This window comes from Aristolochia californica, unplaced genomic scaffold, assembly GCF_029961685.1.
Source record: "Aristolochia californica isolate CCGP_79_NKW_82.1479 unplaced genomic scaffold, dmAriCali1.0.hap1 SCAF_6, whole genome shotgun sequence".
NCBI lineage: Eukaryota > Viridiplantae > Streptophyta > Magnoliopsida > Piperales > Aristolochiaceae > Aristolochia > Aristolochia californica.
Genome location: NW_027182257.1, coordinates 42,851,016 through 42,865,132, shown reverse-complemented (window position 1 = coordinate 42,865,132; position 14,117 = coordinate 42,851,016). Strand labels below are relative to the sequence as shown.

The 14,117-nt window shown below is 39.8% G+C and overlaps 1 protein-coding gene across 1 annotated transcript; it reads left to right on the top strand.

Annotated features, from left to right (window-relative positions):
* The first annotated feature begins 962 nt into the window (after positions 1 to 962).
* Positions 963 to 11,276, top strand: LOC137935041 (uncharacterized). The gene is made up of 11 exons (XM_068779677.1): positions 963 to 1,489; positions 2,889 to 3,153; positions 6,430 to 6,592; positions 6,681 to 7,341; positions 7,597 to 8,002; positions 8,122 to 8,303; positions 8,647 to 8,806; positions 8,895 to 9,125; positions 9,258 to 9,608; positions 10,363 to 10,464; positions 10,678 to 11,276. The coding sequence occupies exons 1-11, from the start codon at positions 1,047 to 1,049 to the stop codon at positions 10,939 to 10,941; spliced, it is 3,228 nt and encodes a 1,075-aa protein (XP_068635778.1). The 5' UTR covers positions 963 to 1,046; the 3' UTR covers positions 10,942 to 11,276.
* The last annotated feature ends 2,841 nt before the right edge of the window (positions 11,277 to 14,117 follow it).

Below are 14,117 nucleotides of genomic sequence, written 5' to 3'. Positions count from 1 at the left end.
GGGTTTGGGGTTAGGTCTAGGTTTTCAAAAATTTAATCCCAACCCGACTTGTACTCACTCCACCTGTAATTAGGGGGGTGTTGTGTTAAGTACCTAGTCAATACTACCCAAAAGACCGGCTTGTTAGGAGTGAAAGACATAGGTACTTAACTCAGGACCATAACATCACACCCCACCTTCGTGAGCCGACGACCACGGTGGCGCAACAACACTAGCCCGACCGCAATAATACCTAGACGCGACCTACTAATATTTTAATCCAGCTTTTGTGCCCGCACAACAACACTGACCTGACCCAGGGCTTAACACAAGGACCTACCAGTATTTTAATTTGGCTTTTGTGCGCCCCGGGAAATCGAACTCGCGAGGTGGGAGCCCGCTGTGATACCAAATATTAAACACCTAGTTAATACTACCAAAAAGACCGACCTGTTAGGAACGAAAGATATAAATACTTAACCCAGGACCATAACATGTTGGCCCTTCTCCTTCTTATTTGGTGGGTCCTCAATCCTAATAGACAAAGGGGGGAACGAGGGAGGGACTCCTCCCCCTTCTCTCTTTCACATGGATAGTAGAGAAGGCTTAAGGATTAGAGTGAGAAAGGAGGAGGAAGAGAAAAGGGAGGTGGAGGGGAAAAAAAGCGAAGGAAACATGGGGAGAGAGAATGACCACCATGTCTCATTTTTTCAAAGAGATATATACCTTTTTAGAAACAACGGGGTACTAATGCTCCTAAAAGATCAGTTTTGGGACTACCATTGCTGAGTCCCATCCAGTCAATTCAGTCATAAGACGCGTTCTAATTTACTCTTTCCTCCGTCATCAAGCAAATCATTTAGGATTTTTCAAAGTAATTATCCCCTTCGTCCCGGCTGCTTCCCTACCTGCTTTGTTATTATATCAAAGCCCAAAGCGGGCCCGTAGAAAGTAGAACCTCCTCAAAGCAGCAAAGCCCTTTCCCTCTACTAGGGTTTTGCTTGTTTCCCTTCCATGATTATTTGCCACCCCCTGGTCTCTAATTCCCGACGAATTCCTCCGCCGGAATGGACGGCGCGGATACGCCGCAGCATCTTGCCGTCAAGTCGGACGGAGATAGCGAGACTGAGGTTGATGTCTCGGAGGAAATCATGGAGCTTCCTCTCATTAATCGCCCGAAAGAAAACGTCAATGCGATGTATATTTACAAGAATAGTTTCAACTTGATACCTAGGGCGATCGGGGGGTTCTCCGGCCTGCGGACGCTCAAGTTCTTCGCCAATGAGATTAATGTTTTTCCCATGGAGGTGGGGGTTTTGGCGGAGCTTGAGTGCTTGCAGGTGAAGGTTTCGTCTCCAGGTATTTCAGAGATTCCCTTTTTGAAATTGAAGTCTTTGAAGGAGTTGGAGCTGCGGAAGGTGCCTCCGAGATTGTCAGAGTTCTCCCTATTGACGGGGATTGCGAGTTTGAAGATCCTGACGAAACTTTCTCTTTGCCATTTTTCTATTCGGTAATTTAGCAGCCTATTAAGTTTATTGCTCCTCTTAGGTCTTTACACAATTTTCTAGAGTAATTGTCTTTCCGTGAATGGCTGGAACAAGAAAAAGTTGGGATACATTGCGATGGAACCAACTCTTGCTTCACACTTGGCTGGGTTGCTCCATCTTCTTGACTGGCTGGGGTCGGCTTCAGAAAAAAAAAGAACTCGTAGAGGGTTCTCGGTGTAGTGCATTCTGTTGAAGTACTGCAAAATTCAAACTATCGTGTGAAGTAGGAAAATGACATTTTTGAACGCGATTATTTATTTATTTATTTATTGTGTTGTGCTCATTGTTGGAGGATATGCCTTAATCTTCTCTAAATCAGCACAGAGAAGGCTTCTCCATTTTGAGTAAGTACATTATCATGAGCATACACTTTATATCAATATAGCATTGGTATACATTTCTGTCTTGCATACCCCTCTCCTTTCCGTAGTGATGATTGTTTTAATTAGTAAATATGAGGTGACAAAGTTGTGTTTTGGTTTGGTTGGTGAAGGAAATCTATATAGGGATTGGGGAGTCCCACATCGTTTGAAGAATAGTCCCATATTGTTTGAAGAATAGTCCTACATGGTTTGAAGAGTAGAAAGATCTTGTTCTTATTAGTTGGGATAGGGTTTCGTAACTTGTCTAGTCATTTTGAAATGAACCTTGAGCTTGCATTTACATGGTTTGGTGCAGTTATTTTTACGTGAGCTTCCACCCAAAAAAATTGTCCATGTGTAGGAGCCATAACAAGGCCATCTGCATGAGAGTGAGTGTTAAAAATAGTCCCACATAGATTAAAGAGTAAAAAGATCTAGTACTTAATAGTTGGGAAGAGGTTTTTAACTTGGCTAGTCAATTTGGGATAACCTTGATCCAACTTTAAGAGGAGGGTGAAGGAACTCCCATTGAAATATTCAATTTGCATTTTGACCAGATAAAAGTTGTCAATGGTTGTTAAAGACACACTGTCTCTGAAGAGTAGATCACTATAATGGGCAGCCTCTCCACAGGCTGAAGCATTGAGTTTTGGTATGGTCCCATGTTGTGATATGATCTGACTCAGAACACAGTTCTATTTATATATCAAGTCTTTTTTTCTTAGAATTAGTTAGATCTGATAAGCTTGATTTAATATAAGAGTTGTCCTCTAACAAGTTATTCTCTAGAAAAGTTCAGTTTGCAATTTTTGAGATTTTAGCCTCTGTTACTGGTTAAAGCTCTTTTAGTATCCTTTTCTGTTTCCTGTTTGTCTCGCTATGGATTTTGGCTGCAAAGAGAGAGATGAACAGTTCTTTAAAGACCTTGCAGCATGTAGTGATGGAAAATGGTGTTACTTACATATTTCCTATATTAATATAAATTTTATTTATTTTGCAGATACCTTCCTCCAGAAATTGGATCCCTTAATAAACTTGAGGATCTTGATCTGTCATTTAACAAGCTGAAAAGTTTACCTGATGAAATAGCTCTATTGAGTGTCTTGAGATCATTGAGACTGGCTAATAATAAATTGGTGGATCTGCCTTCTGCTGTTTCTTCTCTGAAAATGCTTGAGACTCTTGACTTATCCCATAATAGGCTGAGCACATTGGGATCTCTCAAACTTAATTCTATGCATGCCCTAAGCAACTTGAATCTTCAGGTAGCTGTCAACTTACTATATGTTATTTACTGTTTATGTTTCTTTCTCCTCTTCTTCTATTCATGTCTTGTTCACCTGTGACTGAACTTTTCTATTGTCTAAATGCTATTTTTTTTCATTGGTTTGAGGTAAATTGAGTGTGCTTGTGGTAGAAGGTCATGTGGGGATCCATGACACTTGAAACTGTCAATCAAAAAATTGCTAATCCACCTGCCCCCTGAAGTCAATAAATGTAAAGAAATGCTGTTTTCCATTTGGGAGGAGGGGAGGGGAGGGAGGTTCTTTTGAGGGTCTTGAGTTCATGTTGGTCATGGTGTACATGTGTAATCAGCATCCAAACAAAAAAAATTCATTTATATGCCTTGGCATCTTTGCCACTTTAGAAGCATTCACATAATTATATGAAACCATAAAGGATTTCATAATGCCCCAAAACAGGCTGAGTGCCTTTTCTCTCTTTTTATGCTCTTATTTTAACTACTGCTGTGTTGGCAATGTTTGTAATGGATGTAAAGCAATTATAAGAAAAAAAATAAGAAAAATAAAGATGCCCTTATAAGTTTGAACGAATACAAGATTGAATTGATTTTGAAGATAAATTATGGATTTGTGAATGAAGTTCTATGGTAAAACATAGTATATGTCCTGTAACACTGAGGACCATCTTTTACTTGATTAATTCTCTTATGAATAAAGAAACCTTTTTATACTTGAAAGGATGAGTTTGCCTTTATTCTTCATACAGTATTACAAACAAATCATATATTCCTGGGATTGCTCTTAGGTCCCTAAATTCAAGAATAATCACAAGATACAAAAAATTATATGAAACTTTATCTTTAAAACTGCCCACTCAATCTGGAGTATGGATATCAATCATTCCCAGCTTGTTGCAGGCATCTTAAAGTTACTTGTTTCTGAGAGGTTTGTAAGGATTTCAATCAGTTGATATTTGGATGACACATAAGGAGTAAAGATATATTTGGCTTTAATTTTTTATCAAATAAAATGGCAGTAAACCTCAGTATGTTTTGTCCTTTCATGATATAATGGATTATTAGCAACATGAGATGTTGTGTAATTATCACAGTAAAGAGGGACTGGTTGATCTATCTTCACACCAAAATCAGTCAATAGACCTATTATCCAAACATTTCACATATAGCTTGAGCCATCACTCAATATTCCGTTTCTGCCGTTGATCTAACAACGACATTTACTTCTCGAAGTCACCAAATTCCTACCTGCCATTGTATAATAAGTACAGTCCATCTTTTCTGTTTGATGGATAACCTTCCTATTGACATCAGAGTAAGTAACAATGTTAATGCATGTGACATTTGTATTTTGTGTTTTCTTCAGATAACTCAAAATCCTTATAATAGCTTTTGAATGGTTGACTCACATAGCAGCCCCAACGACAAAGGAGATGTCTAGCTTGTTTGTTGTAGATAAATCAATTTACAGATATATTGCTTATACCCTGTAGAATCTTCCAAAAACCACTCTTCTTGTGCCTTCTTTGAGATCTAATAGTGTGTCACTCAGGTTGCATCTTAACGTTCCTGGTTCTTCAAAACATCCAAAACATATTTCCTTTAGGTAATGAGATTCAAAAAAATACTTCCATTGGAAAGATTGGCCCCTTCTTTAGACCTAGGCACTTCAATCCTGAGAATATATCAAAAAAGGCAAGATCTTTAGTTTCAAAATGTCTTGCTGTGTAGTTTTTATGTTAGTAATACTTTCTAAATCATCTCCCAAGGAGATAATATCATCTAATTATCAGAAGTATGGATCCAGTGCTCCAATGTAATGCAAAATTAAAATGGTCAACACAACTTCTTTTACATTCATATTTTAATATGATTCACTAAGTTTTAAAACAATTCCCTTGGAGATTTTTTTTTTTTTTTTGATAAAGATGAATTCCCTTAGAGATTGGTTCAATTCATATTGCTTTATTGAGTTTATAAACTTTGGCGGACTCCCCTGGAGTAACAAATCCTGGGGTTTGCTCTATAAAAATTTCTTCCATCCATTCTCCCATTTAAGCACGTATTTTTACTTCAAGTTGGTAAGCAGACCAATCCCTGAAAATAGCCAGTGGTACTAGGACACAGGGAATTCAGCTTTGCTACAGGAGAAAAAGTTTAAAAAAGTTTACATCAACATTTGTGTAAAACCAGCATGCAGCAAATTTCACTTTATGTTTTGCAGTGGAGCTGTCAGGATGATTTTTCACTTTATGTTTTGCAATGGAGCTGTCAGGATGATTTTTCACAATGTACATCCATTTACAAATTGATAGCCAATAGGTAAACTCCCAAGTATCTTGAGGTTTCATCTCTGAAATCTCCTCTTCTATAGTAGCATTGTAGATAGGTGAGCCTGAATTTTGATGGTTGTGTGAAGGGTCGCCTGGGGCCTGCTGAGTTTGGTGGGGTTGTCTGATATCATGATGGGAATATAATCCTTTCATATTCCAGACCACTTGGTGAGACTCTCTTGCTGCAGAAGCTCATGCTCTTTTTAATGGCATCTGCCTTGCCCATTAGCGTTTCAGCTGCCCTACTATAATTGAAGGTGACTTCTCTAATAATTACGTGGTGCAAGCGGCAGGTAACCCCCCTAGGAGTCTCTGGCTCACATGGAAGAAGGGTTGATTTGGCTCAATTCCTCTGTTACTTGGCTTCACACTCCATGCAGTGCAAATTCAACTGCTGACAGCTTTGCTAGAGAAGGGATTTTAATCCCTGGTTTAGTTGTTAGGCCTTGGGCTTTTTGTCTTTGATTGTGTATCTGTTTTAGCTGCTTTGTCGGGTCTAATTTTCTTTCTCCTGTTTCTGACCTGCCCCCTCGATCTGTGAGGGCTGTTGTTTGTTTCTTCCCCCTCTTTGAATGAGTCTCTTTCTCATCCTTCAGTAAAAAAAAAAAAAAACAATCCTTCAGACATGATTAATGAATACCAGATTAATGTATGCTGGATCTTAGAGAAAAAAGAAAGTGGGTAAAACAATTTCAGTTCGACAGGCAGAGATTCAGTCAATCAGTCTAGAACTCTCTGGGAATGGTCCAAATTGACAGAAAAAAAAAACTGAAATGGGCCAAGGGATTATCAGATGCAAAGTTGTGGGATAATAAAGATAATATATGATGCATTATATTTTCATGTTTTTTTATTTTGTCTTCGTATTTATGTCTTGTGGTGACCCCTAACTTGTCAATTGTCAAATTCCTTGTTTGTTATTCACTTAATTGTCCTGTATATTTCAGTACAATAAGCTTGTCAATTGTCAAATTCCTTCGTGGATCTGCTGCAATTTGGAAGGGAATGGGAAAGACACTGCATGTTCGGAAGAGATAATCTCTTCTCTTATTGAAGTGGATGCATTTGATGTAACAATTCCTGATGCTGATCAAAGTTCTTCTCATGAAGGTGAAGGATCTACATGTGTCACTCATGGTTACTTTTATGATTCTTCTTATTTTCAATGTAATTTGTGCTAATTCTGACCTAATAATAGGTGGACATGGCATGCCTTCGAGAACTATATCATCTGACATCTCATCAAGTAATAGTAGGTGTTCTATTTCTCGGAGGCTGAAAAAAGGATGGGCTCGTCAGAGAAGGGCTCGCCAGGAGTGTTTAAACAACAGCAGAAAGTGTGAAGCAGAAAGTATCCAAGATAAGGTGGTCAGACAGTGTAGTGAACAATCAATAGTGAGAAAAGAAGATGTAGCTGCAGATAAAAATTCAGGAGAAACTGATTCTCAGGGGGTGCTCAATCATGCTAGGGATAACCTAGATAGTAGATCAGGTTCTGTGATATCGAGTAAAGAGTTTGGTTTCAAATGCAATGAGGAAGGTTGCCAAACTGAAGACACTCCCATAGATAACAATGTAGAGCTGGATGCGACTGCCTTGCCAGAGGCATCATCTAACAATCTAAAACCAAAAAGGCATTCAGACAGGGCTCTTGACAATCCCAAACCCAGCAAGTGTAAGAGACCTATTGATGAAAGTTACTATTTATCTAGCAAATACAGTGAGGAATCAGTTTGTGGCTTTAATGACCACCTACCTGATGGGTTTTATGATGCTGGTCGTGATTGCCCCTTCATGCCCCTGCAGAACTATGAGCAATATTTGTCCTTTGAGTCACGTGAAGTTATTCTTGTGGACAGGTTAGTGAATCCTCTTGTTTTGGGTGTGCATATTTTCAAGGCTGATTTAATTACTGGTGTTCCCTTTTCTTTTTATCCTTTCAAAATGATCAACATTTCCATGTTTTAATATTGTGTTTTTTTAATGTTGGGTTTCAGTGAGTCACATAATATGTTGAATGGATCATGGAATTTGCTGCACTGAACCTGTTTTGACAACTTTGTGCATGGTTTTGGTTTTCTCAACTTCTTAACATGATAAGTTGGTTTGTTTAGGGAAAGGGATGAGGAGCTGGATGCATTAGCATTATCTGCTCATATGCTGGTCTCCAGTTTGAAGCAGTCACACAGCTCATATGAAGAAAGAAAAGAATCTTTCATTGATGACTTGCTACGGGCTTCAGTGCTGGCTCTTTTTGTTTCAGATTTTTTTGGTGGCAGCGACAGGGCTGATGCTGTTGCAAGGATGCGTAGAGCTGTTGCCGGTTCAAATGTTCAAAAACCTTTTATTTGCACATGCTCTAGTCATGATGATAACTATGATTGTGAAACTAGCTCTGATCAGATTTCTGACCTGTGCAACAAATCTTTGCGATTCATTAAGGAGGCTCGCAATTCAAATATTGTCCCAATAGGAACTCTACGTTTTGGTGTGTGCAGACACAGGGCATTGCTAATGAAAGTGAGTCTCTTTTGTTGGGCTATGCTTTGTAATTCTTTCTTGGCAGATTCTATTTCAGGCTCTATTAATTTATGATAGCATTAAGATGTGACTGATAGAATTTCTGAAATCTTTTGTAGTATTTATGTGACCGGGCAGATCCACCTATTCCTTGTGAACTTGTAAGAGGATATCTGGACTACATGCCTCATGCTTGGAATTCCATTCTATTGAAGAAAGGAGACTCTTGGGTGCGCATGATCGTTGATGCTTGTCATCCAACTGATATAAGGGAAGAGACAGATCCAGAATATTTTTGCCGGTAAGTTACTGTTTCTTCTGTAAACTCCAGTTATTTACTAGGTTCCCTTGCATTCATTCTCTTGTTGGATGTATGTAAGCACTTACTTGAGAGTGCTGGTATATATCAACCAAATGCTCATTGTAGAACATTGTGGATAGGATTAGCTTCAGTATTATGGATTCAAAATGATATTATCTTCTATTCAAAAATAAATAAAAATAATGTTATTTGTATGGTAAGTATCGATATAATATTTGGAGGCTTCATATTTCATTTTGCAAGGCACCATGTTGAGAACCATTTGTTTAGTAATGGTGATAGTACACTGATATAGTGATGAACATATTTCTTTGGTTATCAGGTATATTCCATTTACTTGGGTTCATGTTGATGTGGTGGGTGAACATTTTGAGACCACTGCATGTACCTTTCCTACTGTTTCAGTAGGTGAGGAAGCTGATAAATCGACATCAAGTTGTGTCATCAAGTGCAAGTTTGGCAAACGTATAGCTGCTGCAAAGGTAGAATAATGTCTTTTTAGTTTTTTTTTGTCATCCGATGCCAAGTTGCTGCTGCTTGAGCGTCTGTGTTCTATCTTGCATGATGCAGGTGCGTACTTTTAAAGCACTGGGGGCTTCATTGGAGAAAAAATTGGAATTCGAATATTCTTGCTTAGGAGAAGTTAGGATGTTAGGTGCCTTAAGGAACCACAGTTGCATTGTGGACATATATGGACACCGACTGTCTTCAAAGTGGGTATCTTCAGAGGAGGGAAATAAAGTGAGTCGACTATTGCAATTCACACTAATGATGGAGTACATTGAAGGGGGTTCCCTGAAGGTGAGTTGTCTCCATAACTGAATTTTCTTTTCTGTTTGGTCTTCAAGTCTCCTTATCTCTCGGTGTCCCATCCACTTTTTGTGACAATTTCTCTTAGATGTCTGATCTTTCTTCTGAACTGCTTCCGAATAGGGTTATTTGGAGAAATTATCAAAAACGGGTGAGAAGCATGTCCCAGTTAAGCTGGCAATATCTATTGCTAGAGATGTTGCCTGTGCGTTGGTAGAACTGCATTCAAAGCTCATTATTCATCGTGACATCAAATCTGAAAATATCCTAATTGATTTGGATACGAAAAGAAGTGATGGAATGCCTGTTGTCAAGCTCTGTGATTTTGACAGAGCTGTGCCTCTTCAATCCACTTCACATACATGCTGTATTCGTCACTATGGTGTTCATCCACCTGATGCTTGTGTTGGAACACCTAACTGGATGGCTCCGGAGGTGCTGCAGGCTATGCATACACGGAGCAGATATGGACTGGTAAGTTTTTTCTTTAATTCTTTATTATTATAGTAACATGTGCTTAAAGCATGTGTCTTGGCTGAGAGCTCGAATTTTTTGACTTAAAAGTGGTTAGAATGGATGCTCTTCAGTATATTACCCACTATGCAAGTTTACCTTTTCTCTCTCATATATACCTTTCTTTGCGGGTGTTAAGCATGGGTTTGTAGCTGAAGTCCTTGAGGTCACTTTTTTAGGATTTCCAGATGAGGTTCACTACGGAGGTGTTTTAAGTGTTTTCTATAGTTCTAGCAATGGAATTTTTATTTACATTACAATTACTAGCATTTGCTGATTAAAATGTGTTTTGTTGTATTTTGTTTGTGTTGTAAGTTTTATCTGATTGTGAATGGAGGCAAGTTATGTTTGCTGAACTGATACCATCCTCTTAACCCATTCTTGTTTAAACTAGGTACTTTATGGTTGCGTTATTTTTTGTTTGGGTTTTAGAAGAACCCCCATAGTGAGACTTGAACCCAATGCCTAATACTAAAAACCCCTCATCCATTTATTTTTCTAAACTAATCTATTATTGCACATTATGTTTTGTTGGGAATTATTCTTCCTATGCTCTTCTATAGCAGGAAGTAAGGAGCAGCACGTGGACTGGTTGCTTGGACATTTTAATAAATTTTTTTTCTGAAGTTCTTCATGTGCTTAATATTCAATGACTTCCCTGAGTTTTTTTCTTTTTTTTGTTTTTTAATCTCCCATTAACATATGTTTGGTGCAGGAAGTTGATATTTGGTCATTTGGTTGTCTCGTTCTGGAGTTGTTAACGCTGCAAATACCTTATGCTTCCTTTCCTCCAGCTGAATTGAAGCACCTCATTGAGGTTAGTCCTTCTCAAAGTTTTTTATGAAATTAAATGCGAATACTTTAGATAGACTGGAAAGTTGAAAGACTTTAAGGAATAGCCTGCCAGTGGGAGGTGGCATCATGGACCACAAGTCTCTCAGGCTGGTTTGATTCACCACTGTGACTCTAGTTGCTTTTCATCACCGGAATGTGTTCGAGTGCTTCTAACCATAATTTGGATGGTCTGCAGACAAAGCAGCGTCCTCCACTTCCTGCTGAACTTGACACATTGGTGTTGTCCGATGAGCCAGCTATGACTGGTTCAGTGTCACCAACCGGGCTATCGGAGCCGGACACTGAAGCCCTTAAAATTTTGGTTGATCTCTTCTACCACTGTACGAAGCCAAACCCTGCAGAGCGCCCAACAGCCATTCATATTTATGACAAGTTACAGAATGCTGTTTCTTCTCTACCAGATTTCGAGAGCGAAAGCAGCTCTAGCATCAGTCAGTAGTTTGTAGGAGACCCACAATTTTGCAGGTTTGCCCCAAACAGAGATTCGTTAATTTCTGATTAAATAATAAAAGGAATCGGTGCACCTCCAACCTTGTATAGAGACTTTTGAGCTGGAGGCCGATCTGACCACGGAATGTAAAAAGAAGAAAAAGAACAATTTCCTGCACGGAGACGGTGCTCAGATCATCTTCCAACACAGGCCTGTATAATTTTTTAGTTAACCTAAGAGGCAGTCAAAATTGTAACCTTGTAACCTATAGTAATGTACCCATTGGAGGAATTCTAGAGCTGATCTTTAGCAGCATCCGAGTAGTCAATTGTGATTTATTTTCATCTTTGTTCGTCTGCTAGTTGACAGTAGATTGTTGAAAGAAAATTCATTTCAATTACATCTTATTATTCACATTATCGTGTAGGATGGCAACGTTCAGTCCATGGCTGTAATCCTTCGTTCCAGAAATTTTACTTCGTGAATTGTTCATTTCCCGAACTTCCCCGAATCTGCAACCTGAAGAAAACAACAACCCTGCATGCCAAAATCATAAAGAGAGAGAGAGTGCATTTTCAGTATTCATTCTGTGAAGAGTGCTAGGTGAAGCAGCTGAAATGGACCACCAAAGGCAGGACCACTCCGTAAAACATGTTCATTCTTTCTGGTACCGCGCTGTCTAGGGTATTCACCGCCTCGATCTCTTAGTCGTTGATGACAATGATGCGTGAACAACTTTATAGTCTCGGTCATGATCTTGATCTTGATCTTGAAATCTTGACCATTTATTCCGCAATTATTCAATATATAAACGTAAAGAAACGGATTTCATTTGATGAGACCTGAGAGAAGTTGAAGCAAAAATCCAGTCACTAACTAACAAAAACGTCTCCGTTGCGAGGTCTGTACGAATGGCGTAAATTTGAAGACGATTGAAACGCACTTTCATTCGTTGGTCGTAAGGGATAGAACTGTTCTGGGCAAATCGTTCATATGCCCAACCTATACAATCTCCAAAAGAAAAAGGAGTTTTTGTCTAGTTTATTGGTTAAAACTTAGATAACGGAAGATCAAATCGTTTTGGAATTTAAGAAGCTTTCAGAAATCGACTCAAAGTTGGTGAAATCCTATTCTAGATTCTGGGTTTACAGTCCTAGACGCGTGCAAAATTCAAAAACATAAAAAATTTGACAATCAAACGCAAATCAAACAAAAAAAAAACGTATAAAAAACCACATCTACAACATCGGATTCATATCAAGAGTGGATGGATCAACTGTTTATGACTCCTACATAGATCCCAGGGACGGATTTCGAGAGGTTTAATTTTCAACTTTCAACAAGATTCTCTCGTGTGTTTTTGAGGCCCTGAACCCAAAGCATATTTGAAATCCTTTTAGTCTGCGATCTTGACCGAAGATAATGTAGGTAAAAACCTATTTAGAACATCCAATCTTGAGCCTACGTTTGACCTCGTTTCTGGCCAAAACCCTTAAAAGAATATCATCACACGCGTCTGTTTCACCACAGCAGGCATGAAGATCCATAGGGCGGGTTTCATAGGTGAAGAGCTGGGTTTGCGTTGGGTTTCATAGAGCTACAAAGAACTTGGGTAGCTCTTCTCTCTGTTCTTCGTCACTGTTCATTTTCTATCAAATGCAGTGATGTGATTTGAAGTGTTGTTGCATGGAAATTCAAAAGAACAGTAGCAGAGTGCGGTTGTTCGGTATCATGTTGTTGTCTCAGTAGTGATCTCTGTCGATGGTCCAGTCCATTGCCTGGCTGGTACTTTACTCTCTCCCTCCTCCCAATTGTCCAGTTTCAGCCAGTTGGATTACTCTGGCTTTGGCACGGGGAGAGAGCAGGTGGGGAGGCTCATGCAGCAGCAACAGAAGCAGACGAAGCAGAAGCAGATGCAGGCAGTCCAGCCACCCTAGGAAGTAACTAGGAGGAAGAAAACAAAACCCAGCGATGGGGCTTTGGACGGAGGGACTGCTTTAAGGCCATTAAATTGCCTCAATCCTTGCATCGAGAGTATCAATACTACAATCCAATAATTGCTCCGGAAAAGAGAGAGAAACCTGGTGTACGGTCTTCTCCTGCACCAATCTCTGGCGACCCCCACCGCTGCCGTGCCGCCTTAGTCAGACTTAGCCCTTTCATCCCCTACCACGCCTACCTGCGTGTCACTCTCTCCCTTCGCTTTCCCCATCTCAAGTCCCTTTCGGAACACCGGCCCTCCCTTGGACGATGCATCTGCTCTTCTTATAAATTACACCCACCCAAATGTGGGAAGTATGCGGAGTACATTGGTTCCTTCTTTCTCGGTGCTTATCGATTTTTTGGCCTCTCTTCCTTCGTTTCTTGTTTTCCTCTCAGACCCATCTTTTATCCACTTTGGATCTCTCAATCTGGAGTTCAGAACTCTGTTGGGAAATCTCATTCATCTCATGTGATTTTCTTGTCATTGTCTTTGTATTCGATCTGCTAGGTTCCATAGCAGGGATTAGCACTTCCTCTTCTAGTTCTTTCTTCACGGCAGCGGGCAGCCCAGGATCAAATCATCACTGCTCTCGAAGTGTCTCCCCTGCTTAAAAAAGCCCTGCACCATGTGTTTCTCCCCCGTTCTTCCTTTACTCGTCGGAAGAAAACAGCTTCACATGGAGGACAGCACGTTGGATATTTGAAAGGAGTGCCTAAGGGAACAAGTGAAGCTGCCAGCATGATCTAGCTCTCATTGTCCTGAAAGAAAATATTCAGTAGTATCTTTCTGAAAAAACGGGGACAAGCTTTGCTAGGTCATGCTGTGACAGCCTCACTCTTTCCCTTAAAGATGGCACCGTAGAGATATTCTCGCCGGTAGGAGATCACCAGCAGACGATCCAAAGAGATGCAAAATCCCTGTAAGTTCTTGTCTCTCATGCATGTGCTAACATTCACCGACATTACTTTGTACTCGTTTGTTTATTATTATTTCACTTCTACTTTTTGGCTGTATCTAGCAGGAGATGCTGATCTCTGCGTCCAAACCGAGGAGCGTCGCATTTATCTGGGCATTCTTCAACCTGTTCTTCATTGTTCTCCGGATCTTCGACGCTTCGGGGTCCGGAACTCTGCTCCGCCAATATACCAGATTCGGTTGGGGAACAATTATTTACTCGGATCTTATGTACGATATATCCGTC

Excerpts from the sequence above, each read along its gene's own strand:
- LOC137935041 (XM_068779677.1), top strand. The coding sequence starts at position 1,047 with ATGGACGGCGCGGATACGCCGCAGCATCTTGCCGTCAAGTCGGACGGA. Across the intron at positions 6,593-6,680 it reads TCAAAGTTCTTCTCATGAAG|GTGGACATGGCATGCCTTCG; the intron begins GTGAAGGATCTA and ends ACCTAATAATAG. Across the intron at positions 8,304-8,646 it reads GATCCAGAATATTTTTGCCG|GTATATTCCATTTACTTGGG; the intron begins GTAAGTTACTGT and ends TTTGGTTATCAG.